At 44.2% G+C, this 26693-nt stretch overlaps 2 protein-coding genes across 3 annotated transcripts in view; one reads left to right on the top strand and one right to left on the bottom strand.

Annotated features, from left to right (window-relative positions):
• ndufs7 (NADH:ubiquinone oxidoreductase core subunit S7) overlaps positions 1 to 17988 on the top strand; it is a 32802-nt gene extending 14814 nt beyond the window's left edge. The window contains exon 8 of one of the 2 annotated variants that reach the window (XM_078556009.1): positions 17580 to 17988. In XM_078556009.1, the coding sequence (XP_078412135.1) occupies positions 17580 to 17809 (230 nt within the window). In that variant the 3' untranslated portion in view covers positions 17810 to 17988. Of the gene's footprint in view, positions 1 to 142; positions 375 to 17579 lie in introns of those variants that run through there. The other variant, XM_078556010.1, reaches the window with a different exon arrangement.
• On the bottom strand, positions 882 to 16003 carry gamt (guanidinoacetate N-methyltransferase). Its single transcript, XM_078556011.1, has 6 exons — positions 14438 to 16003; positions 12366 to 12511; positions 9967 to 10030; positions 6567 to 6634; positions 2771 to 2881; positions 882 to 1719 (listed from the first exon to the last, which is right to left on the bottom strand). The coding sequence occupies exons 1-6, from the start codon at positions 14616 to 14618 to the stop codon at positions 1579 to 1581; spliced, it is 711 nt and encodes a 236-aa protein (XP_078412137.1). The 5' UTR covers positions 14619 to 16003; the 3' UTR covers positions 882 to 1578.
• Positions 17989 to 26693: the final 8705 nt, after the last annotated feature.

Here is a 26693-nt window from a genome sequence, read left to right as displayed (position 1 = left end):
ATCAGAAACCGAAGAGCCACTTTTGTGTTGCACGATTACATCTCAGTTCATGTTAAATTTATCCACAACAGTTGCCATTCCCTTTGATTGTGATCACCTAAAATGTTATCTTGGTTAAACGACATTGTTCCTTTTATGTTAGGCTGCCCACCCACAGCTGAAGCACTTCTCTATGGAATGCTACAACTGCAGAAGAAAATAAAGAGAGAAAGAAGGTTAAGCATTTGGTATCGGAAATAAATTGATGGTATAATTGAACTAGTATTTATGGAGCTTGTGGGCAATGATGTGATTCTTTGGTGGAAGAATAAACTCTTTATGTTGTGATATCATACGTAACTATGTCCTATAAACTTTCATTTCAAAAAGTTGAAGCATTTCTTCTGGCCTCTCATTTGTTTTCAATATTATGTTTTTGAGCAATGCAGGATTTTGTAAGACAGTACCTCATCTGTTTTTACATGCCATTTTCCTTGGTTCTGTCACTGTTTTCCCCTCTAACTTTTCAGATCCCTCCATGGATTCCAGCAGATAAGTAATGGCAAAAATTGGAAAATAGCTCCTCAATAACTTACATAAATCACATTTGGCATAATAAAACTTCCTTTACATAGAATTTTTTAAAAATACAATCTCTCCTCTATCATCGCCTTTTGAGAATCTGCAATCAGCCATTCTCTAACATGAGGGAAAAATAGCAGAGGAAGTCAGTAAGTGCTGCTCCAAATCTCCTTTTAGGCTGACTGGAGAGTAACTGAGAAAAACAAAAGAAAAGCTTTCTTGCCAGTTGACTCTAAGAATAGTGGAGAGAAGGGACTTAAGGAAGTGTTAGGATCAATTTAAGTATGGGGAAACATAAGAAATGATGCGACAAATATATGACTTGGGACCAAATCTTTAATTCTAATGTATACAAGCTTCCCTCAAATATACAGTGTTCTCAACATCTTGTTCAACACGGCTATTGATATTTTTTCTTAGTTTTCCCATGGATGCCAGCAAACCAAGTATCTCCTTAATTATGAGAAGAACAAAACCTTGAGCTCAATTTTGCCATAGTTATATTGCCATTTTTAAATCTATAATACAGTAGCTTTGGGTATACATCAGTGCAAAGTGGCAGTATAATTCAGAAGATTACCAAGTGCCCTTTAGGTAGGAGACTCATGTCAGGTGGTTGCATCACACAATTTTGAGTTGACACCAAGTGCAGTATAGCTCCATCCTTGGTGTCTGTGTGTTCCGTGGCATCTCTGCACCAACTTCTATTAAAAACTGCTAGAAAATAAGACATTTGCTGAGGGATTGAGAGGCAAATGTGGGAATGCACATTTTGAAATTGTGACAGCTATTGTACAAATACTGGTTGGCTTTCCAAAAATTTGACACTGATAATCCAGCCTCATCGCATTCAAAAAGTAATGTCTACATGTCACCATATTAATTGTACAACATTTTTCATAATATTGCAAAGAATCTGGGATGCATTTGATACATTGACTCTGATAAAAGGTCCCTTAATTATTAATTTTAAGACCATAGTAGTTTTTCATAACAATGCTGGTAAAGAGTGGCTGGTTAGTGTTTAGTTATCGTAGGTGTGATCATCTTATGAAAAGAGTAATATCTGCAGTCTTTGGGAGGAATGAGGTCCATCACGCTGGTATGAATGTTCTCCTTCTTGAAGCCAGCCTCCACCAAATGAGACACTTGGGTTTCCTGGACAGATTAAAGGTGTAAGTTGTATAAGAAATGTGGAACTGATCACACAGCACCGAATATGTCAGAGATTCAAGATGTTATCCTTATTTACACAACAATATAATAGTTTCAACATGCAAAGCCTTTATATTTTTGAAAATTATTTTTAGATGCTCATCTGGGAGGGGTCTAATGGAGCAGGGAAACACTTTCCAACTTGAACACTGGCTGTTACCATCAGGTGAGGTACAGCAGCTAAACTGCAAAGTAAATCTCCCTCTATTCCACAAAAAATGCATAATATTTCAACCTTTCAGGACCACACTTTATCATTTTTCCACCTCATCTAAAGATCCTCTGACCTCTAAGTGAGTTTGCCAATTTGATGTTGATTGACATGAAATTAGGGCAAGTCTTGTCGGTACATGGTCACTGGGAACTAGATTCAGGCTGCCCAATTCATCTAGAATAAAAGGCATGAATAGCTTCCTTCTCCATCTTTGCAAGATTTTACAAGGCCTGGAAATTGTCATTGATCTTAAGCATAAATCTTAGGATCTTCGAATTATTGATTTGTGTGGTGTGCCATTCTCGCCTCCAAATCAGAAAATTATGGGCCACAGCCTCACTAAAGGATTTGGGCACATAATCCAGGTTTACATTAAGGAGTGCTGCCGTGTTAGAGATGCTGTCTTTTAGTTGAGACATCGAAACGATGCCCCATTTGCCTGTCCAGATGGTGATCTTCACCATCCCTGGCTAACTGTTACCCTTCAACCATGAACTGAAACATATTAACACATTAAATAACAAGATCAGATTCTGGAAGTCATTACAAAACAACTGCAGAATAGGGGATGGTCGTAGCACATCCCAGGGTACGAGAACTTTGGGTTACAGAGCATTCCTCATCAGCCACAGAACAATAAGATTATTTTTACAATAACTAAATGAAAAATGCAAGCTCTTTGGAACACATAGCCACTGCTGGCAGCTTCCAAATAGTTCAAATAGATCTCCCCCACACTGCATGATTGCTTCAGATAATGGGCATATGTTTTATTTTTACCTGGAACATTTTTTCAATGTCATTATACTTTTCCTTCAGTAGCTCTCCCCAGGAGGTGAGGTTGCAATATGTAAGAACACCACCAGGCTTCAGCAAACGCAAGGCATGACTCTGAGAAAAAAAAAGGAATTTAATGATTGCAATTTGATTTGTCTGCATTTTGTCCTTGTGTCCTTCCCACATTTATATGATACATTAAACCAGCTAATCTCCCATGGCTTTGCACAAGGAAAGTCAACACCAATTGCAATATTAAGATTGTGGGGAGTTAACTGGATCTAGGTGGAGGGAGCGTTGAGGAGGGCAAGTAATAGGGGGTGGGGGTGAGAGGATGGGGATGTGGGACAATGGTTGGGTGAGGGTTTGGAGGATGACAGGATGACTAGAGACAGATAGGAACATTCTGTGGGAGAATATTTAGATGCTCTGCAGAGGGGACAGCAAGAGGCCAATAATTGTCTTATGAGGAAAGGTTGGACAGACTAGGCTTGTATCCACTGGAGTTTAGAGGAGTAAGAGGCAACTTGATTGAAACCTTTAAGATTCTATGGGGATGTGGAGAAGATATTTCCTCTTGTCGGAGAATCTAGAACTAGGGGTCACTGTTTAAAAATAAGGGGTCGCCCATTTAAAATAGACGAGGTGAAATTTCTTCACTCAAGGGTTCGTGAGTCTTTGGAATCTTCCTGAAAAGGCAGTGGAAGCAGAGTCTTTGAATAGTTTAAAGGCAGAGATGGATAGATTCTTGGTAAGCAAGAGGGTGACAGGTTATCTGGGCAGATTTCAGGTTACTATCAGAATAGCCATGATCTTATTAAATGGTGGAACAGGCTCGAGGGGCTGAATGGTCCTGCTCCTTGTTCAAATGCTCGTAGCTGCTCAGTAGCAGCGAGGTTGTTGCAATAGGTGGAGCATGAGTTACTTGCTCTGTAAAGAGAAGGATGTTTGAGAACATTTGTCGTTGGGGGATGGTGGGCGGAATGCTGTACTGTTGGTGGGGACGTAGTCAGAAAGGCTGCTAAGATGTAGAGAGGGTACAGACCAAAATAGGGCTTCCGGAGGGGTGGTGGTGGGGCCATGAGTCAACAAGGTATATCTGTCCGGGGGATGGGGCGCTACTTTCTATGCAGGAGAATGAGATCATCAGGCTTTGAACAAATAGTCGGTTAACCTTAATTAAAGCTGGGTGGCTGCTGAACAGGTTGAACATTTGATTAAACAGAAATGCAAATCTATATACACAAAATGCCAAGCTTCCCATCCCCCACAGCCCTATCCTATATATTTAATAAATAAGGGCACCAATACTCCCAAAAAATAAAAGAACCATCCACAGAAAAATGCAAGAATCCCAGAACAAAAAATCCAAACCCCAAATACGAAAAAAAATCATAAAAGTACATGGAAGGGTGTGAAAGGAAAACAGAAAATGCTGAAAATACTTAGTAGGTCTGGCAATATCTGTGGAGAGAGGAACAGAGTTAACACTTCAGTTTGGTGACCTTTCATCAGAACAGGGAAAAGTTAAAATAGGTTTTGAACAAGTGATGGGGTAATAGTGGGAAAAGGAACAAACATGTCTCCTACCCTCCATCTTGTGACAGACCTCTTTTGTTCTACTTCTCACCCCTGTTCAAAGCCTATTACATTTCCAACTTTTCCCAGTTCTGATGGAAGGTCACAGATCTGAAACGTTAACTGTTTCTCTCCAAAGATGCTGCCAGACCCCCGAGTATTTCCAGTATTTTCTGTTTTTATTTCAGATTTCCAGCATCCGCAGTATTTTGCTTTTGTGAAAGAGTGTGAAGTTGCGGTATTTAAGTGATAGATACACACTAAACTCGCCAGAAAATGTTGGTCGCGTTTATTTGCAACTCAAGTGCTTTGGAAAAGATTTCTGATAAGACACACCCAACAGTTCTGAAATTGTAATCTGCTGTAGAGCAAATCAAGGTCTCTGCAATGCTTAATTTCATCCAATGTCAGGGTTTAGAGCTGCTGTGATTCCACAGTCTGGCTGAGGAAGGTGCAAATATGAGAACAGTGATACGACAGAATGCAGGTAGCTGTAGTTAACTTTGTAGCGGTCACCTTGTGTTTAACAATTGTAATTATAGTTGTCATTGGCTGGTAAAATAGTTACATCTTCGGAGTTTTATGCTTTTTTTTATTCGTCCATGTGATATGGGCATCACTGGCTAGGCCATTGATTGCCCATCCCTAATTGCCCTTGTTCAGAGGGCATTTTTAAGAGTCAATCATCTTGCTTATGGAATTCAAATTCCACCATCTGCCGTGGTGGGACTCAAACCCAGGTCCCCAGAGCATTACCCTGGGTCTCTGGATTAGTCCAGTGACAATACCACTACGCTACAGCCTCCCCTTCCCTTCTGAAAGATTTTAGAAAATAATTAATTAAAAATGAAGGGACCAAGATTACAACTTTAAAGCAAAAATGTTAAAATTAAACAACCTAGTGCAATACAGGTCCAGTCAAAGCAGCAAGAGGCCCTTCCAGTGTGGCACACATGGCAAGACTTTCAACCACCCGATGCTACAGCCTGTTTGGTCGCCAGCATGTCCACATGGGGGCATGAAGACCTTCCTTATGGAGGAGCAAACACGTTCAGCTACAGGAAAAGTCTCCCCCTCACACCATGCAGCTGGAAATCTGCTGAGCAACTCTGCAAGTCCACCGGCTTGGTACCACCCATTGTGTCTCTCCTCTCTAGTTCGACTCACCAACAGTAGTCACCCACTAGGGGAAGGCAGCAGGTAGCTCCCGCTAGAAGGTGGCTTTTATTGTGCCTAGCGCATCCATAACTGATACAGTCTTCAGGTTCCCCTAGACAGAACTCGTATACAAAGACAGATACGCTAGCAATCACTTTTAAGTGTTCGTTCCACTTTTAACCCATTCATGTATTGTCTTAGGTTAAATGGAGAAATGTATTTGATTGATGATTGTTTCTGAACCTTTTGCGCTCTTGGCTATAAACAAAGTTAGCTGCACTGGTTTGCAGATTTTCAGATTTGCAAGTAGTTTATATTGGCAGTCCTCATTCGTTCTACTCCCCACCACCGCCCTTGAGTTCCTCACATTCCTCCATCTCCCACCCCCCACCCCAACGTCCCAGGTTTTCTGCCCAAATGCCAAGCCACAGCTCTTGGCAGCTCAGTGCATGTACTGAGACAACTGACTCCAGTGGATGAGTGGGACAGTCTACAGGCCTGGTCCCCATATGGGAGAACATTTGCCTTGCAAGTAATCACTCCAGAAAAAGTTAAGGCTCATTCATTCGAATTTAAGCAAACTTTTAACAATGTGATAAGTCTTCATGACTGCCAAACAAACTCTTTAACATGGAAAATTAACTTTTGTAAGTGTTGTGTCTCGTTCCATCAGACTTTAATTATCATTTCAGATTTTTTTTTAATTACACTTTTACTTTGTTTTTCTGTCTCTTTTATCTCTCAAACCCATTATTCTCTCCTCTTTATTTCATTTCCTGTACATGACTTGGCATTGAATTAAATGTTCTATCTTACACTTGCTGGTACATGCCTTAGTAAGAATTGTTCAATCTGGTTAGTTAATGTGATACACAGTTGATTGTCCTGTCCACACAGGTCCCAGATCCCCTGTAGAGTGTGGCACATTGTTTCAGATTTCTGATCACTGCAATTTGCAGTGCTAAAGCCCACAGAAAGACTGTGAGCATGGATAAGTGTAATGAACAACTAGCACTAATCGCTCACTGCTGACTGCAAGATCTGGGCCACTCTCTGCACTTACCTTTATAAAAGTAAACTGATGTGTGTGCCAAGTTTCTTCTGACAATGGGTAAGTGTCATAAAGAATTCCTGGAAAACAAATGGAAAAGGAATTCTTGTTTGTTTCCACATCCAAGGATTAAATATGAAACAACAACTTACATTTATAATGCCTTTTAACATCATAAAATGTCACAAGGTGTAAACAGAGAAGAAATTGAAACCAAGCCAAAGAAGGAGATATTAGGACAAAGGTTGGTCAAAGAAGTAGGTTTTAAGGAGCATCCTGAAGGAGAAGGGGAGCTATGTCAGAGCATGGTACAAGGACTAGGAGACACAGGTTTAACATTTTGGGAAAGAGATGCAGGGGGAATGTAAGGAATTTTTTTGCGTAGTAAGTAGTAGTAACTGGGAACTCACTGTCCATGAGGGTGGGAGCAGAAACAAGCAATGATTTCAAAAGGAAATTGGATGGGCACTTGAAGGAAATTAACCTGCTGGGTTATGGGAACCAAGCAGGAGAGTGGGACTGACTGGACGACTCTGTAGAGAGCCAATATGGACTCAATGGGCCGATTGGCTTCCTTCTGTGCCGTAAATAACTCCATTCTATCGGGCCCAGACAGCTGAAGGCACAGCTACTGATGATGGGGAAAAGGGAGTCGGAGATGTATGAAGCCAGAACTGAAGGAAGGCAGAGATCTTTTTGCAGGGCTGTCAGACTGGAGGAGGGTAGGGAGGTACGAGGGCAAAGGAGCAATTTGAGCAAAATGATGAGAAATTTCAATTAGCAATGAAACAGATATAACTCCTCAGTTGCTTAATGGAGACAACCCTGTGCACTGCTATGCCACACTGAGTTGCACGGTCAGAGTTTTGATTGCTATTCCGTGCCAGGTTTGCTGATCTCAGGAGTTGACCTCAGGGCCACTTCGCTAGAGACTAGAAAAATGAGTCTGGAATCCAATTCCTGATCACTAGTCAAGTGATCTGGGTTGGAAAATTAATGTGTGTGGATTTCAGTGGCAAAAAACTGATTTCGGCTTTACTCCATTGCCAAATAACTTACTGAGGTCCTGTAGATGGACAAGAGATAATGCTTTAAAAGCAGAATAAATTGTTGGGGTTCTCTGGGAAGGAGGGAAAGGAAAAACTGTCTACCTCATATAGAATTGCAAATATTTACATAGCCAGACAAAATCCCAGTTCTACATTTAGCAATGGCTGTCGGTACATGCAGCTTCCAGTTGCAAAGCCAACTTTTTTAACTTTTAGGCATTAAAAAAACAATAAAACTGCCTTAAATTTCTAATATTGGAGAGACAGCCAATTCTCTTGACAGCTTTTTCCAACAGGAATTTCACTGGCAGTTAAATGCTGGAAAGCATAGCTCTGCATGTGTATTAACTATGGGTGACCTCTACTCTCTATGACTGGCCTGGATACTCTGTGACAGTGCCACTAAAGGCATTTTTGGCAGATTGTCTAAGGTGGCTGTACTGCAGTTCTAACTTAGGTTTCCAGTTGGCACTTGCTATCTAATCTGCCAACACATTACCTTTGTCTTCTAATGGCTACAACAATGAAAGAGGAGCAATCTTGAGGGCAATTAGGGACGGACAATAAATGCTGGCCAGCCAGTGACGCCCACATCCAGTGAAAGAATTTTTTTAAAATTCAGTTCTACGATTTTACACGTGTTAAACAGCATATACTGTCAAATTGCAGCATAAATAGCATTTTTAAAAATCCAACCTGTCAACACTTCAAAACATGACGCAAAGTTCTGAAATTTGCTTAATTGTCATTTTGGGTGTTTTATGGCCCTATCGCATAGAAGGCGGAGCCATAAAATGCAACGAGCCATTCAAAAGCCCATTGACTTTGGTGGGACCGTAAAATCCCTCCGTCATAAATATCCGCCCTTTGTTATTACTGTTTGTCATGTGTAATTAAGATTGACTCCCTTGATCTGAACATATGGGCATGTTCAGTACCTGTATCTTGATGTTATGGTATTATTTGTAACACAAGGGTATGTACTGTATACAGAAAGACTGGAGAGCAAATGGGCACCATAAGCAAACAGCTCTGCTAGTGTTGCAGAACAAGCAACTTATCAAGAATCTGCTAACGGGTTCAGCAATACAGTGACAGAAATTACCAATGACAGACTTTGACTGCAAACAAACACAAAAAGTGTGCAGATGGAGGGTATGGCTTGAAAATGTTCCACTTTAATCCATGACCAAACTGTTCAATTTGTTTAGTATTTTAAACCTTTGTTTCCTCTTACCGTACATTCCTATGTTACTATCAAACTACTAGGGTTTTTTTTTATTTCTTTACTGACCATTATCATTGATGGTGATTTCGAGGTTATTCAGCTCAAGTTAGTATCATAGCCATGCTCAATGCTGATCTCATGCAATATCACAAACAAGTACACTTCCTGGTCTTAAGATAGTTATCAGAAGCCATTCTCTCCCTCCACTCCCACCTAAAGTGGGTGCCCCAGAACATACTGGCAATTGCCTAACTCAGCACAGGCAGGGGATTGATTCTGGGTACTTGCCCAGTCAGCAGGGTTCATTGTTCAGATTCACTGAGCCATTGGTGGAAATGGCACTTTTTCCCATCAAGCAACAACATTGAAAAGATGTTCTTTGGGAATTTTAAACATAACCTCTTCACTGCAATTCTACATAACTTAGTGAATGATATATGTCTAACCATCTGGTGGATAGTTGATATTCCAGTTAGACCCTATAAATAGAACAGTCCAGATTGTCTAAATTGGACAGTCTGTGTATATAAAATAAAGGTTGATACAGTATTGAAGTTCTTGATCACTCAATCTCACCAGTCTCATCATTAAATATTCACAAAATATTCCCAGGGCATATAGGGACAGAACATGCATACCAACGTTTGTACTATTTTAATTCCTTAAATCTCCCTTTCAGCCCTCTGAGATCCCTGTGCTCCTCCAGTTCTGGCCTCTTCCATATCTTGATATCTCTCTTCCACCGGTGGTGACTTTAGCTGCCTAGACCCAACACACTGGACTTCCTGTCCTAAATCTCTCCACCTCTCTCTCCTCCTTTAAGATGCTCCTTAAAGCCTACCTCTTTGACCAAGCTTTTGGCCACCAGTCCTAATATCTCTATGTGGGTTCAGTGTCAAATTTTGGTTGATAATGCTCCTGTGAAGCTCCTTGGGTCATTTAACTGCACTCAAGGCATTATATAAGCGCAAGTTCTTATGTTATTAATACAGCACTGAACATTAACTTTGGTATTTTAAATGGATTTCCGTCTTCAGAATCCTACATCTAAACTAATTTCTGCCACTAGAAAGAGCAATTTTTTTAAAAAAGTTTACATCGTCATTCAGAGATAAAACACTGATGCAACACTTACCATCGAAATGTGAATCTGGCAATGTTGAGACAACATCCTCCCAGAGTCCCTTGAGAGGAACAATCTGCATTGGAAAATGTACAAGACTGATTTAAATTATGAGTAGATTATAAGTGCTTTTTCTTAATTATTTGGACATTTGGAGGATAGTGGGAATTTGCTAGGCATCTCTTATAGAGAAAAGCACGACCACAAACTTGATGAGCCAAATGGCCTGTTTCTGTGCTGTAATGTTCCATTGAACTTTCCCATATATAGGAAAGAGAGACTAGCATTCACATAGTGTCCCACAACCTCTTCCAAATATCTCAATGCACTTCCCATATACTGCATTACTTTGAAGTGCAGTGAATGTTGTCATGTAGGCAAGTGACTTTGCATGCATTCAGCAAGGGCCCACAACCAACAATTAGATGATTGACTAGGAGTTCTGTTGCGATGGCATTTGCTGAATGAGGAATGTTGGCCATGATTCCAGGAGAATTCCATGCTCTTCTGCAAAGTGGGGTCTTTAACATTCACCCGAGCCAACAGAACAGGCAGACATAGTCTGAGTTTAATGTCTCATTGGAACAGAAGTATGCCTTCCAGTCCCTCCAGCCTGTTCTACCTCTCCTCCAAAGGAGAGAACCTACCACAATGCAGACTGCATCGAAAAAAAAGTATTTACTAAACATGTAAATTATCCATGTTGTACATGGTTAGATTTAATTTTTTTCTCTAGTTATTTCTTCCTCACTGCGCTTTACTTCAGCCAAGAGATGGAGACAGCCCAAGACAATTAACAAGAGTTGAGGTTTAAGTAGAGTGAGAATAATGATGCATGCCTTGCCTTTGCCTGAGATAGAATGTCTCACTAGACAATGGTACTCAATTGGTGTTTTCTATGTTTGCCTACATATACGCCTATGTGCTTTGACAGCTACTACCCAGAAGGACAAGGGCAGTAGATACATGAGAGAATCACCACATCCAATCACACACCATGCTGACTTGGGAATATATCGCTGTTCCTTCATAGTCACTAGATCAAAATATTGAAACTCCCAACCAACAATGTTGTGGGACTGCCATCACCAGAATGACTGCAGGTTTCAGTAGCTGGCTCGACACCACCTTCTCAAAGGCAGTAGAGATGCGCAATAAATGCCGGCCTCGTCAGTGATATTCACATCATATTCAAATGCCAAATAAATACATTTTTTTCTTTGTCAAGGTGATTGGATTGCACAATTATATTAGAACATTGCTTCTTCATCTCTGGGATTCTGGTTTGAATCTATCAAATTTTATAACAATCCTGAGTCAAATTTTTAAAACTTCATTCATGAGATGTGGGCGCTAGACCAGCATTTATTGCCCATCCTTAATTGCCCTTGAGAAGGTGGTGGTGAGCTGCCTTCCTGACCTGCTGCAGTCCATGTTGTGTAGGTACACCCACAGTGCTGTTAGGGAGGGAGTTCTGGGATTTTGACCCAGCGACAGTGAAGGAACAGCAATATAGTTCCAAGTCAGGATGGTGTGTGGCTTGGAGGAGAACTTGCAGGTGGTGGTGTTCCCATGCATCTGCTGCCCTCGTCCTTTTAGGTGGCAAGTCAAAGGAGCCTTGGTGAATTGCTGCAGTGCATCTTGTAGATGGTACACACTGCTGCCACTGGGCATCGTGGTGGAGGGAGTGAATGTTGAAGATGGTGGATGGGGTGCCAGTTAAGTGGGCTGCTTTGTCCTGGATGGTGTTGAGTGTTGTTAGAGCTGTACTCATCCAGGAAATTGGAGAGTATTCCATCACACTCATGACTTGTGCCTTGTGGATAGGTATGGGGAGTCAGGAGATGAGTTACTCATCATTGAATTCCCAACCACTGACCTGCTCTTGAAGCTACAGTATTTATATGGCTAGTCCAGTTCAGTTTCTAGTCAGTGGTAACCCCCAGGATGTTGATAGAGGGGGATTCAGCGATGGTAATGCCATTGAGTGTCATGGGGAGATAATTAGACTCTCTCTTGTTGGAGATGGTCCTTACCTGACACTTGGTGCTGAACATTGTGCAATCATCAGCAAACATCCCCACTTCGATCCTTATGATGGAAGGAAGGTCATTGATGAAGCAGCTGAAGATGGTTGGGCCCAGGACACTACCCTGAGGAACTCCTGTTGTGATGTCCTGGGGTTGAGATGATTGACCTCCTACAACCACAACCATCTTCCTTTGTGCTAGGTATGGCTTCAACCAGTGGAGAGTTTGCTCCCTGATTCCAAATGAGTTTGGCTGAGCCATTTCACTTCACTCATACTACTTGCAAACACAAGACAAGCATAAAAATCAATAAATTTAAAGAAATATTTCATTATAGGAACAACTGTGAAACTATCCAATATCAAGTCATCGGGCACTCACCTTGTGGGGTTGCTCCTTAGCCCACTCCTGCAATCTTTTAAACACACCATCATTACATTCAATGATCCAGTGCTCTTCAATATTTAAGGACTCTATCTTTGTGGCTGCAATTGCCATTCCAAACCCAATTTCCAGAACACATCCTCCTAAGCCAAGAAAAAGAAACTAGATTTATTACTGTTTTGTCCCCACCATCGGTTGCAACACAACTTACTACTCAATCCAGTGCGTTTATGTCTGCCATTACATACACAACAGTGCTATCAGAATCTGTTTCACAACCAGAAAATTGGGAGGGGGCTAACAGTTGCTGGGTTAGCAAATCTGTAGACTTACCGTGAGCTAGTTGCTACATGTTTTGTAGAACTCCATGAGATATCTGCACTGGCCCAATGTTCTCATGTGACTAACTGTAGGTCACTACATCTCTTTACATCCAAATTCCAAGCTGGGATATTAAAGACCACAGAAATATGTTGTTACATTGGAGGAGTCAAGGAGTGGACAGCGACCAGACAAAAGGGAAGGGGAGGAAAATTAGCAGGGAGACCAGGATAATACTCTAATGAAATACTTACGTTGCAGCCTCTCGTGATCCTTAAAAGCAATGTGGCAGGACAGTGTACAATGAAAAGATTATAAAACATAAATCCTGTAAAACAACATATTTGGCAAATGCATTTAAGAAAATGTATCCCGTAGATTTTTCAATGTTCTTCAAGTGCACCACAGGGGTAAATGGCCAGCTGATGGCGCCTCCTTCCAACTACAGCTGTTGCAAACCTAATTTCAACTTCTGAATGAGTGACAATATGGCACAATATGGTTAAGTATGTGGTGAGACAAGGAGCCTTTGTAGCTTTGACAAATAGCTTGACACATATTGAATCGGTAAAAAAAAACATGGAAGAGAAATTGATTTTCATCTTCATGTCTGAAATTGGACCCCTGCGTTTGTAAGGGCACTCACGTCTAAGGCAACAACACACCTTTACTGAGGCATGAGCGTATGTTTCAGAGTATTGTTGTATTCAGAAAAATTCTATGATATCGTCTGACTTAATTAGTGAAGCAGCAGGACAAGTTCAATCTTAGTGCTAAGTTAACACACACATCGACCAAATGAGGTTGTGAGTGTGTTTTAGACGCTTGCGGGGCACACAAGTTAATACCAATTTTTCTTTGTCATCCTAACTGTAAAGAACATTTCCAATATAATTTTCTCAAAAATCTAATTTTTTGTGTGTACGCTCTGCTGGTAATTTATACAAAGGAGCTGCCTTCGTTACAGTCAGCACACTCACCCGTGAGTGAATAATAATTAACAATTTGGCGCAATTGTTTGCAGACAACTTTTCTGATTCTCAACAAACTTTGTCTCAAGTCAGCACTTGCACTATAGTAGTGTTCCATAACATCAGTCCACCTTACTCGCCAACTCTCACACAAATGGTGCAAATGTTACCTGAAAAATTCGTGTATAATAAATCGCTCTGGAAGTCGCCTGATTAGCAAACTCCGGTAAAATCAATTGTCCCTCTCCTGGATTTGCCATTTACACTGAACTTAAATATGGGTCAGATCAACTTTCAGTAAGAACTTTGGTAAGTTCCCAAGGACGAGTCAGGATGACCTTATTCCGGCTGATAGAAGCAACTGAGCGATAAATTCAAGGATTTTAATTCGTGTCCACAATCCAGGCCTGGCTTTCAACCTTGAATCACATTCTCAAACATGTACATATATTTTTTTTAAAATACTGAAACTTCGCCTGCACGAAGTGACATCCCCCTGAACTAGAACTAGTTTGGCGGTGCGCCAAGTGCTAATTTTAGTTTATTTTAATCCGCTCGGGACCCCATGTTTGGCAGAGGTCAGAGAAAGGGTGAGTGCTGCGGTTAAAAATGTTTGAAAAGGGAAAGAATACTAAAAAATGGTCCACTTGTGCAACACGGGTGCCCTAGATTTTAAAAGAAAATCCATGTGAGCAGGATTTTAAGTGTGTGTGTGTGTTTGGGGTTGGTGGTGTCGCAATGAAATGCAGATTGATTGAAAGGGAGATCGAACTGTACCTTTCGAGGCTGCAGCCGTGGCCAGCGAATGCATGTATGGAGTCTCCCAGCGCTCCATGACTGGTTTGCCCAGGATCTGCAAGTGGGTATTGCTTTCATTGTAGTCGGCGCTCGCTACCCTCCAGTCCGGCTTGCAGTCCTCGCCCTGCGAGAAAATGGGACTCTTGCTTTCCAAACTCATTCCGCTCCAGTTAAGGGTTGGTCAACAGTTGGGTAAAGGTGGGAGGTAGGGTGGGTGGGTGGGTGGGTTGGAGGAGGAGGGGGGTTCGATGGCGGGCGAGGCTGGTATAAAAGAGCTCTGAGTTCTGCTGACATTGCAGGTTGCATCTGTGCCTCCCCCTTTAATGTAGAGCTCATATGATCACATATCATAAATAAACATGAGTCCGAAGCAGCTGGGCCCGAGCAGTTGTTGCTAAACTTTACAGCAGAGGGAAAGAGGCACAAATGACAGTCCTGTGCTGCTTAAACCATGTCCCAGCTTTCTGAAGGCGTTAACCCCTTGGCTTGATCACAGTGTCCCAGACATCCGCCGGTAAGTAAGCTAAGTGGCCATTCCCCCCCCCCCCTCCACTAAAATATCCTTTATTCATTAAAAAAATGGTAAAATTACATTCCATAACAAATGACCGAAAGTGCAATACAATTCATACAGCACTCTGAGGTGCCTCAAAACAATTGCAATTTACGTGTGACATTTACAATCCGGTAAACATTCCTTAGCAAAGTTACTGCCGGACTCCCACCTTTCTGAAGACATTAACCCCTTGTCGAGAGAAAGTCACAGAAATAAATTGATAATTTTTTTTTGGATATTAGGGGCATCAAGGGGTATGGGGAGAAAGCGGGAATATGGTGTTGAGATAGAGGATCAGCCATGATCATATTGAATGGTGGAGCAGGCTTGAAGGGCCGAATGGCCTACTCCTGCTCCTAGTTTTTAAGTTTCTATGTTTCAGGCACCAGTAACTCAGCTAAACAGCCATCCTTTGCGGGAAAGCTGGCTGACTGCACGCTGACTGCTGGATCAAAAGATTCTAGCTTTAAAAAATACTGTCAAAGTGGGGGGGGTGCGAGGCTGAGTCAGTAGCGTCATCACAGTATAATTACATCACGTCGCAGTTCATTTGGTGCTCGGGCCCCCAAGAATTCTTCCTCTTTCCAAATAAGAACAACTAACAATCTTGCTTTACTTGCAATGGCTAGGTGGGCAGTGTCAGTCCAACCAGCTGTCTGTCTGTCTATAGAAAAAGTCTCACAGAACCATAGAAAGATTACGGTGCAGAAAGAGGCCATTCAGCCCATCGTGTCTGCGCTGACCAAAAAAAGAGAAAAAAGAAACTAGCCGCTCATTTTAATCCCACTCTCCAGCACCTGGTCCGTAGCCTTGCAGGTTACAGCACTTCAGATGCAGATCCAGGTACCTTTTAAGTGAGTTGAGCATTTCAGCCTCAACCACCAACTTAGACAGTGAATTCCAGACACCCACCACCCTCTGGGTGAAAAGGTTTTTCCTCATGTCCCCTCTAACCCTTCTACCAATCACCTTAAATCTATACCTCCTGGTAATTGACCCCTCAGCTAGGGGAAACAAATCTTTCCTGTCTATCCTATCTAGGCCTCTCATAACTTTGTACACCTCAATCAGGTCACCCCTTAGCCTCCTCTGTTCTAAGGAAAACAACCCCAGCCTTTCCAATCTCCCCTCATTGCTGCAATTTTGCATTCTGCACTCCTCTGCAGCTCCTACAACATTGAAGAACCTGGACACCATTCAGGACAAAGCAGTCCACTTGATTGGCACCACATCCACAAACATTCACTCCCTCCACCACCGACGCACAGTAGCAGCAGTGTGTACCATCTACAAGATGCAGTGCAGGAATTCACCAAGGCACCTTAGACAGCACCTTCCAAACCCACGACCACTACCATCTAGAAGGACAAGGGCAGTAGATAAATGGGAACAACACCACCTGCAAGTTCCCCTCCAAGTCACTCACCACCCTTACTTGGAAATATATTGCTGTTCCTTCACTGTCGCTGGGTCAAAATCCTGGAACTCCCTTCCTAACAGCACTGTGGGTGTACCTACACCACATGGACAGCAACAGTTCAAGGAGGCAGCTCACCACCACCTTCTCAAGGGCAACTAGGAATGGGCAATAAATGCTGGCCCAGCCAGTGAAGCCCGTGAATGAATTTTTAAAAAAATTCAAGCCCTGGCAACATTCTTGTAAATCTCCTATGTACTCTCTCCAGAGCAATTATGTCCTTCCTGTAATGTGGTGACCAGAACTGTACATAAAATTCTAGCTGTGGCCTAACCAGCGTTTTATACATTTCCATCATTACATCCCTGTTTTTGTATTCAATACCACGCCCAATAAAGGAAAGCATTCCATATGCTTTCTTGACCACCTTGTCCACTTGTCCTGCCACCTTCAAAGACTTGTGGACATGCACTCCAAGGTCTCTCATTTCCTCAACCCCTCTCAATAACTTCCCGTCTATTCAGTATTCCCTTGCTTTGTTTGCCCATCCAAATGCATTACCTCGCACTTTTCCGGATTGAATTCCGTTTGCCACTTCTCCACCCACTCAACCAAATCGTTGATATCATCCTGGAGCCGACATCTATCCTCTTCACTATCAACTACACGGCCAATTTTTGTGTCATCTGCAAATTTCCCAATCATGCCTCCCACATTTAACTCTAAATCATTAATGTATTCAGCAAACAGCAAGGGCCCCATCACTGAGCCCTGTGGAACGCCACTGGAAACTGTTTTCCATTTGCAAAAACATCTATCGATCCATGTATCCGGTGTATGTCAAACTGTCAAAGCAACAAGTTGCTGGCTGTGGTTTCAGGTTTTCATCAGTTACTTTTCTTGCGATCAGCAGTGTTTTTTAGATTAAATAAAGCAAAGCACAGCACAGAGAGTCAAGTTAGCTGAAAATGTTGGCAATCCACAGCAGGTAAGTCAGCATTTGTAAAAAGAAAAGACAGGCTAAGATGTTTCAAATTGCTCCAATTAATGAAGGGTACACCCCCTGAAACATCATAACCTGCCTTATACTGCACAGACCGGCTGACTGACCTGCTATGTATTCCCAGCATTTTCTGTTCATGTTTCAGATCTCTATCATTTACCTGAACGGCAGATTTCACTTGATTACAGAACAGTGGAATCCTGCAACATGGAGGGAGATCATTCAGCCCATCGTGGTTTAGCTGGATCTTTGCAAGAGCAATCCAAAACCGATTCCATTGTTTCCTTGAACTGCTTCCAATGCTATTTGTTCCACCATTATGGTTTCTGCCTCAACTGCTCCTGTCGGAAAGTTGGAGGTGGCCTGCAAGGATAATGAAACAGTGATCTTCTCAACCATGTGAAAAGGTTGCTTCCAATGTCCCTGGTGTATGTAATGGTATGTGATTTGGTCCCAGCATCTTCGCAACTCGGATCACAGATTGTCTCAGTCATTTAAAATATTAACAAAAATAGCTGGAAAAGCTCAGCAGGTCTGACAGCATCTGTAGAGAGGAAGACGTTTCGAGTCCGTATGACTCTTCATCAGAACTAAAGAAAAATAGTTATTTATTGGAAATAAAGGAGTCTATTATTTTAGGATTGTTTTGCATTTATATTACTCCTCGAGTAAAATATGCCAAGACCCTTCACAGGAGTGATCTCAGACAAAGTATGACACTGAGCTACACAAAGAGATATTAGGGCAGGTTACCAAAAGATTGATCAGAATTGTGGTCTTTAAGAGAGTTATATTTGGAAGACTGAAGACATTGTCTTTGGTTCACACTACACATTCTGTTCCCTAGCTACTGACTCCATGCCATCCCTGGGGTCTATATGAGGCTGAACGAGATTGCTCACAATCTTGGTGTAATATTTGACCCTCTGAAGAGATTCAGACCACATATCTGCACCGCCTCATATCTGCACCATCTCATATCTGCACCATCTCATATCTGCACTGCCTACATTTAATTAAAGTTGGGGCAGTTCCTGAAAAGGCTGAACACTTGGTTAGACAGAAATGCAAATCTACATGCACAAAATGCCAGGATTTCATTCCTCCACTGCTCAACGCTAAATATTCAATAAATGAAGCCATGCAAAGCAAGAATACCATCATAGGATTTTTAAAAATTCATTTTACAGGATGTGGACGTCGCTGACTAGGCCAGCATTTATTGCCCATCCCTAATTGCCCTTGAGAAGGTGGTGGTGAGCTGCCTTCTTGAACCACTGCAGTCCATGCAAGAACCCCATAAATAAAACTTATAAATCTCAATACGCAAAAACATTTCAAACTACCTTCCCTCAGCTCCTGCCCCTTTCCCAGACACCTCAAGCCTGAAAACTCAGCCGAGATACTGCTGAACATCCAGACCTCCGCTCCAAGGGCATCACAAGTGAGAATGAAGATATGAAGATGGCGGGCATCGACAGAGACAACTGGGACACAGTCACCGATGGTCAGGACCTCTGGAGGCTGACTGCTTGGAAGGCTGTCGGAAGAGACGAGGAGAACCGGCTGAGGAGAGAGCCCAGAGAAATAAACAGTGGCGAGCGAATTCTGCACCTTCTTCAGCTCACTACTTTCATCTGCAGCAATTGAGGGAGAGACTGCCATACTCCTGAGGCACAACAGGTATGTTTAACACAGAGTTGACCACAAGCCATGAACAATCATCTCACGAGACACAAGGACACAAGAAATGGGAGCAGGAGTAAACTGCATGACTTGTCAAGCCTGCTCCGCCATTCAGTATTAACATGGCTGATCTTGGGATTCAACTTCTCTTTCCCACCTGCTCCCCTTCTTACTTGATTCCCTGAGAGACCAAAAATCTGCCTATCAAACGGAAGGCTGCCATGCCATCTCGCCCAGAGATTCAGCATTCAAATACATGGAAGGACATGTTAGATACCCACTAAACTCTCCAGAAAAAGATTGGGTTTGTCCATTCAAATGTAAGTGAATTTTTAACCATAATAGGTCTTAATTAGCCAAAGAATCTCTTGGACATTGAAAATGAACTTTTAAAAGGCTGGAGTTTCATTGGTCTCAGGCTTTAATTCTTATTGGAGATTTAAGGAAAAGCTTTTATTTTACATTTTCTTTCTCTTAATCTCATCCTTCTTTCCTTCTCTTTATTTCATTTTCTGTACATGATTTGGCACTGACTTAGAAATGACACTTCCTGGTACAGATTCTGTGTGCCTCAGCAAGAACTCTTCACTCCGATTGGTTCATGAGGTACACAGTTGATTGTTCACTCAGGGCCCCGATCCCCTGCAGAGGGTGGTACGCTGATTTGGATTTCTAATCACTGTAAGTTCCTGTGCAAAAGCCCACAGAAAGCTTGTGAGTACGTGTAAGTGGCGTTCATTCATCGCTGATTGCAAAATTCCCTGCACATACCTTTATAAAAGCAAACTGACCCTTATGCCAGGAAGCTTTTGAGATTGGGTAAGTGTCGTAAGGAATTCCTGGGAAGCAAATTGAAAAGTGGAAAAAAAATTCTCATTTATTTTCACATCCAGAGCTCAAATATATTGACAACAACAACTTGCATTTATGTAGCACATTTAATGTAGTAAAATGACCCAAGGCACTTCATAGGAGTGTAATCAGTCAAAAACAATTGAAACCGAGTTAAAGAAGGAGACATTTAGATACAGCTTCATCAAAGAGGTAGGTTTTAACGAGCATTATAAAGAAGGAAAGAGAGGCCAAGTTGTTTAGGGAGGAAATTCCAGACCTTAGGGCCTAGACAGCTGAAAGTAAAGCTATTGATGGTGGGTCAAAGGAAATCACAAATGTATGAGGCGAGAACTGGAGCAACACAGAGATCTCGGAGTGTTGTCAGACAGGAGGAGGTTACAGAGATGGGGAAGGGCGAAGCCATGGAAGGGTTTGAGCAAATGGATGAGAATTTTAAATTTGCGATAAAACAGATTTAACTCCCCAGTGGCTCAATGAAGACAACCCTGTGCATTGCTGAGCCATGCTGACTTACAAGGTCCAAGTTTTTATTACAGAGGTAAAAACAAAAAACTGCGGATGCTGGAAATCCAAAACAAAAACAGAAATACCTGGAAAAACTCAGCAGGTCTGGCAGCATCCAAGTTTTTATTGTTAATCTATGCTGATCTCAGTTGTCAAATGCTACAATTGACCTTGGTACTACTTTGTTGGAGACTAGAAAGATGAGCCAGGATTCTAGGTCCTGACCATTAGCCTGTGATCTCTGTTGGAAAATAAATGTGTGTGGGTTTCAGTGATGAAAACAGAATTAGGCTTGTCTCCTTGACATGGCCAAATAGCTTGCTGAATTCCTATGGGCGACAAGAATTGCTGCTTCAAAAGGAGGAATATTTGGTGGGGTTGTGGGGAGGAGGTGGAGGGAAAGCTGCATACCTTATACAAAGTTGCAAATATTTATATAAGCAGACAAAATTCCAGTTCTGCATTTAGCATTAGGTGTAAGCCTAAGTCAGTGCACACAGCTTCAAATTGCAAAGCCAACTTTTTAGACTTGAATTTAAAAGGACCAAGAACCACCATAAATTTCTAATGTTGGGGAGAGACAGCCAAATCTGTAGGTAGCTCATTTTCCAATAGTCAGATGCTGGAATGCAGAGCTCAGCACATGTATTGACTATGAGTGACCTCTGCTCTCTCAATGACTAATCTGTATACTCAGCGACAATGCCACTAAAGGTGCTTCTTGGCTGATCTGCACTTCTAACTAAGATTTACAGTTGACGTTTGGGACAAGATTTTAACTCAAAGCCCATTCAGCCAAACAGAATTAAAATCGGGCACCTGTTCTCTAATCTTCCAACATATAACCTTCGTGATCTAAACGCTATAACAGTGAAGGGACAGGAGTAATCCAGTTCCACCACTCTACACATAGGTGCAAGTGTTAAACAGTACATATTTTCTAACTGCAGCACATGTTGCAATCAAATAAATAATATTGAAAATAAAAATCAACCTGTTAACACTGTTCAAACCACGGCACAAAGTTCTGAATTTTTCTTAACTAATTATTTAGTTGTTTATCGTGCATGGTTAAGATTGAGTCCATTGATCTGAACCATATGGGCTTGTTCACTACTTGTGCAGATTACTGTTACGGTTATTATTTAGAACACAAGTGTATGTACTGTATACAGGAAGTCGAGAGGGCAAAAGCGTACCATAAGCAAACAGCTCTGCGCTCGTATTGCAGGTCAAGCAGTACTGTGATGGAAATTACCAATGATAGACTTCAAATGAAAATGAAAGCAAAAGGTGTGCGGATGGAGGGCAAGGCTGGAAATGTTCCGCATAAGTCCAAGACCAAACTGTTCAACTTATTTTGTATTCTAAACCTCTTATTTTCTTTTACCGTGTGTTCCTACGTTACTATCAAACTACTGGGAGTTTTTTTTAATGACCATGACTAATGATGGTAATTTCAAGCTCATCTCTAGCTAGTATCATAGCCAAGCTCAACAGCTGTTCTCACGCAATATCCCAAATGAGCACACTTCCTGCATGGTCTCAGCATAGAAAGCAGGGGCTTGTTGCAATTCTCCCCAACAACCCACAACCACCTAAACTGGGCGCTGAGGTACAAACTGGCACCCCAAAATTGGCTAACTGAAAATAGACAGAGGATCAAATCTGGGAACCTGTCAGTCACCATGTTAAACTCACTGAGCCACTGGAGGAGTTGTAAGTTTTTGCACCAGGCAGTTGACCTAAAAGATGATCTTTGGGAATTCTTCACTGCAATTCAACTTAAACCAGTGTATGAAATATTCATGGCCTAACCATCTGATGGATAGTGGATATTCTAATCAGACTCTATAAACAATATTGATCAGGGGCAGAATGTGCAGGAGCAGGCGGGTGCGGACCTGCCCAGCGTGAAACGCGGCTCCCGAGGACAGCGGTGGCAGGACTGCTATGATCACCGGGTCCAATGGTGACCCGGCTGCCTGTTTAAAAGAGCCCCTGCAGCCTTGCAAAGGCGGTCAAACATGACCAGGAGAAGGCCTCCCCAGATCGCTGCTGGTGGGCAGGCCAGGCAGGGGGGCACTGTGCCCCTTGTTTATCAGACGATTGCCTTGCTGCCCTCCTCGAGGAGGTGGCAGCACGGCAGGAGGTCCTGGTACCCCAGGACGGGAGGAGGAGGCCCCCCCCCCACATGACCAAACATGCCTGGGAGGAGGTGGCGGAGGTGGTGAGCTCCCACGACGTGGTGTGATGCACCTGGATCCAGTGCCGCAAGCGTTTCAGCAACCTCTTGTGCTCGGGAAGGTTGAGTACCATGTTGGCACTGGTGACTTAACCCAGCAGGTAGGCTTTCCCCTCTGGCCACCCCACCAACTCTGAGTGTAGGTACTGCATTGAATCATTGGCGGCACGTGTCCTTCGCTGGGTGGGCCAGCAGATATTGCCCATGCCTAGGTCAGCCTGAGAGGGTGGTGAAGAGATGGGTTCTGCACCCGCAGCATGTGGTACAGTGATACCCACATTACTGTTTTGGGGGCAACCTGGAGGATCTAGGATCTAGGACCTAGGCGCAGTGCTGGAACTGCAAAACATGTCAAAGCCAGGGTGATGACATGCTGGTGGTGGGGCACCGATCCAGCTACTGTCCTTTGCGTTCCACTTGCTTGTGCCTCTTTGCTTTGTAAGATTGACCATGTGGTGCCAAATGTGATGTAGGCAGCATTTGGCCAAGGTGGGGGGACAGGCCTGGCATCTTTGTGTGAGTGTGCAGCAGCTGCGGGGTGAGGAGGCACTGGAGCCCTGCAATGTCCCACTCTAGTTGGGGTGGGCCATCCGTGAAGAGAGTCCAGGTACAAGTAGCACTAATCAATGCTCTTCTCTCCTTGTCAGGAGAAGAATGCACATAATGCCCCTGAGCGGGTGAGGACTGGCAGAGGACTGGCCCAGTTGGCGATCATTAGCAGGTTCGAGCAGGAGGCCCTCGATCTGGAGAGGCGCCATGCGCTCAGGTCCACCGGTGTCGGTGAGGCTGGGGCCACGGACAGGTATGTTTGCCCAGCACTGAGGTCACCATTAGTGTTCCAGCAGCCATGGCACTGCTGAATGTTCAGTGATTGAAGTTTGCAACATTGCTTGACCATTGCTTATGGAAGGATGAGCATATAATGATCCGGGAGACAGGGATGCACATTGACATTTTGTCTCCACGTTAACTAATCAAATGTCCTTGTTCTTCCTTTCAGCATCAGTGGAGCAGAACCAGGAGGAGGAGGCACAGGTGCCCCCTCTCACACCTGAGGGCCCTGAAGTCTCTGACCCACCAGCGTCACACCATTTCTGCCAGGCAAGCACCAGCGCAGATACTAGCACCTCAGTGGGAATTAGATCATCGGCTAGTGTCCCGGGGCACAGCAGTGAGGGCACTTCACAGTCGCTGGAGGAGCTGGCGGAGACAGAGAGTGCCCATGGCACCAGCAGTCGGAGGACTGCAGGGGACAAGGCACATGGTCGGTCGGTGGCTGATGATGTGCCTCTGGAGTTGTCCGTGAGGCAGCAAATGCTAGAAGTCCAGCAGGGTGTGCGGGAGCATCTGGTGGAGATACATGAGGCTGTGCTTGGCTTGGTCTCCGTGTTGGAGGAGTTCACGTGGACAATCGCTGAAGCAATGAGCCTCATAGCCGAGCACCATGCTTCCTCCATGGAGAGAATGGTGACTCTCATGGAGAGGCTCCTCCAGGAGCTCAATCAGGGCCTCCTGGGGATGTGCTCGGACCAGCAAGCCCTCACATCAGCATTGACCTCAGCTGGTCAATGTCAGTGTGGGAGATGGTCTGGGCACCAAGTTTCCCAGCTCGATGCCCATCCATCTAAGGTGAGCAGGGAGGACTGAAGCGACTTCACGTTGGCGCAGCAGCTGCCTGGCGTCTCTGTGGGCTCCTCTCAGGGCGCTCCGGATGAGGGCAGCAGCTCCTCTTCCCCTCTCCCAGTTACCGTTGCAACCGATGAGGCTGCGACGACTGGGGAGATGGCAGCTGTGGCACTGGCCGCTCCCTCCCAGGCGGGGCCAGCACAGGCTCCATGGGCCAGAGGACAGCTGCCAAGGTCATTGAGGCCAACAGGACAGGACAGTGAGCAGGCTATCTCAGATGCCAGTGCCAGCGAGGGGGGAGCACCAAGACGTAGCACCCGAAAGCATAAATTTAAGGCACCTTAGGCACACTACGGGTTTCTCACTGGTGCTTTTGTGTTGCCCCACAATGAGGTCATGATTAGTTGGTGTGGTGTTTAACACCTTCATCATTTTGTTTCCTTAAGTTCATTTTGTTACATCATTAAATTTAGACATGTAACCATGGCTGAGGGTGAGTCTTTTCCTCTGTAGGTGGATGGTTACCCATGATGTTATGAGTGAGTTGTGTCACATTAAGCTTTATTTACAAGGCCCTTAGTTAATGTTCCTATCCAGGCAGATTTTGCACTCAGGTATCGAGTATGGAGCCTGCAGCACAGGCTTGTGTTGGAGATCCATCTGTGGTGGGCTAGCTGAAGGTTTGTTGGATTAAAACCTCCTGGTGTCCCTGCATCCCTGGAGTATGCCCGGGTCAGCGTCTACCCCCTCAGCATTTCCCTGTGCGTGCTCATCCTCGGACTCACTGCTGGACTCATCGTGTGCAGCCGCAGCAACTGCATCGACGTCTTCATCATTCACAATGTCTCCCCTTTCCAGCGCAAGATTGCGGAGAGCGCAGCATGCAACCACTATCAGTGACACGCGATCTGGGGGGGGGTACTGGAGTGCGCCCCCTGAGTGGTCCAGGCATTGGAAGCACATCTTGAGAAGACCGATGGTTCTCTCCACCACAGCCTTGTGGAGGCGTGGCTCCTATTGTACCGCTGCTCAGCTTCTGTTCTTGGATGGCGGAGAGGTGTCATGAGCCACCTTCTGAGGGGTTAGCCCTTGTCACCCAGCAGCCATCCATCCAGCCGGGCTGGAGCACTGAAGAGCCCCGGCACCTGGGAGTGTCTGAGGATGTAGGCATCGTGGGAGCTGCCTGGGTACCTTGCACAGACTTGCAGAATCTGCATCCTGTAATCACACACTATCTGCACGTTCAAGGAGTGGAATCCCTTCCTGTTGATGAAGGCACTGGGCTCTCCTGCTGGTGCTTTGATGGCCACATGCAATCCATTGCACCCTGGATGCGGGGGAATTCACTCTGTCTGGCTGGCCTGGTCCCAGTGGTACTGGATGAATGTCAATGCACATCTGAACAGAGCGTCTGTAACCTGCTTGACACAAGTGTGTACAGTTGATTGGGAGACACTGCAAAGATCATCCACCGAGCCCTGGAAAGAGCCAGAGGCATAGAAGTTGAGGGCAGCTGTGACCTTTAGAGCCACTGGCATGGGGTGTCCACCCACACAGTTAGCGGAGATCTCAGGGCCTATCAGCTGACAGATAGAGTTGACTGTCTCCCTTGAGAGACAGACCCTCCTTCGGCACTGCACCTCAGACATATTGAGGTAGCTGCTTCACCGCATGTATACCCTGGCAGCAAGATAGTGGCGTCTTCTGCAGCCCCTTCTACCTTGGACTTCCTGTTGGCCCTGCGTCTCTCCTCCCAAAGGTGGGTCCCCTGGAGGCTGAATGTGCACTCCTGGCCTCCTCCCCCTTCTGGCCCTCCCTTCCTCCTCAGAGGTGGTGCCTCCAGTGCAGAGCACAACTACCATTCCCAGGCTAAGGAAAGGCTTCCTGCAACCTGCAGGCCCCAAAAAGGATCTTCACTCTACAGTGCTGGCCTGAAGGTTATGATTCCTGTCCAAGCAGCTGGTATGAGTTTTGACGTATTTCTGCTCACACAAGCAAGTATCAGTAACTTTCCAAATTAAATATCTGACTGAGCACATTCGCGACCCCACTGACCCCTCCTTTCCTGCCCATGGATGAGGTTTATACATATGTGTCCTACTTGCCTGCCCGTTGCGCCTGTGCGACGACCTGAAGATCGCAAGGGCCCCGAAAAATCGTTGTCAATTGGTGCCTCAAGGGCCTTAAGTGGCCCGTTAATTAATGGCGGGCACGCATCGGAGATCATCGTGCACCTGCCAACCGAAATATCGCAATAGCGCGCGGTGACATCGGGACGCTCGCCCGATGTCACTGTGCGTCATTTTATGCGTCGGTGTGCAGGGGTGGGCCCCGCACGCCAAC

This window comes from Cetorhinus maximus, chromosome 13, assembly GCF_964194155.1.
Source record: "Cetorhinus maximus chromosome 13, sCetMax3.hap1.1, whole genome shotgun sequence".
Classification (NCBI taxonomy): Eukaryota; Metazoa; Chordata; class Chondrichthyes; order Lamniformes; family Cetorhinidae; genus Cetorhinus; species Cetorhinus maximus.
Note: the sequence above shows the minus strand (reverse complement) of the source record. Positions and strands in the feature narration are given on the sequence as shown.

Coding starts and splice junctions, on each gene's coding strand:
- gamt (XM_078556011.1), bottom strand. CDS start 14,618: ATGAGTTTGGAAAGCAAGAGTCCCATTTTCTCGCAGGGCGAGGACTGC. Junction 12,512..14,437: donor CACGGCTGCAGCCTCGAAAG/GTACAGTTCGAT, acceptor TTCTTGGCTTAG/GAGGATGTGTTCTGGAAATT. Junction 2,882..6,566: donor ATCAGTTTACTTTTATAAAG/GTAAGTGCAGAG, acceptor TTTTTTTCTCAG/AGTCATGCCTTGCGTTTGCT.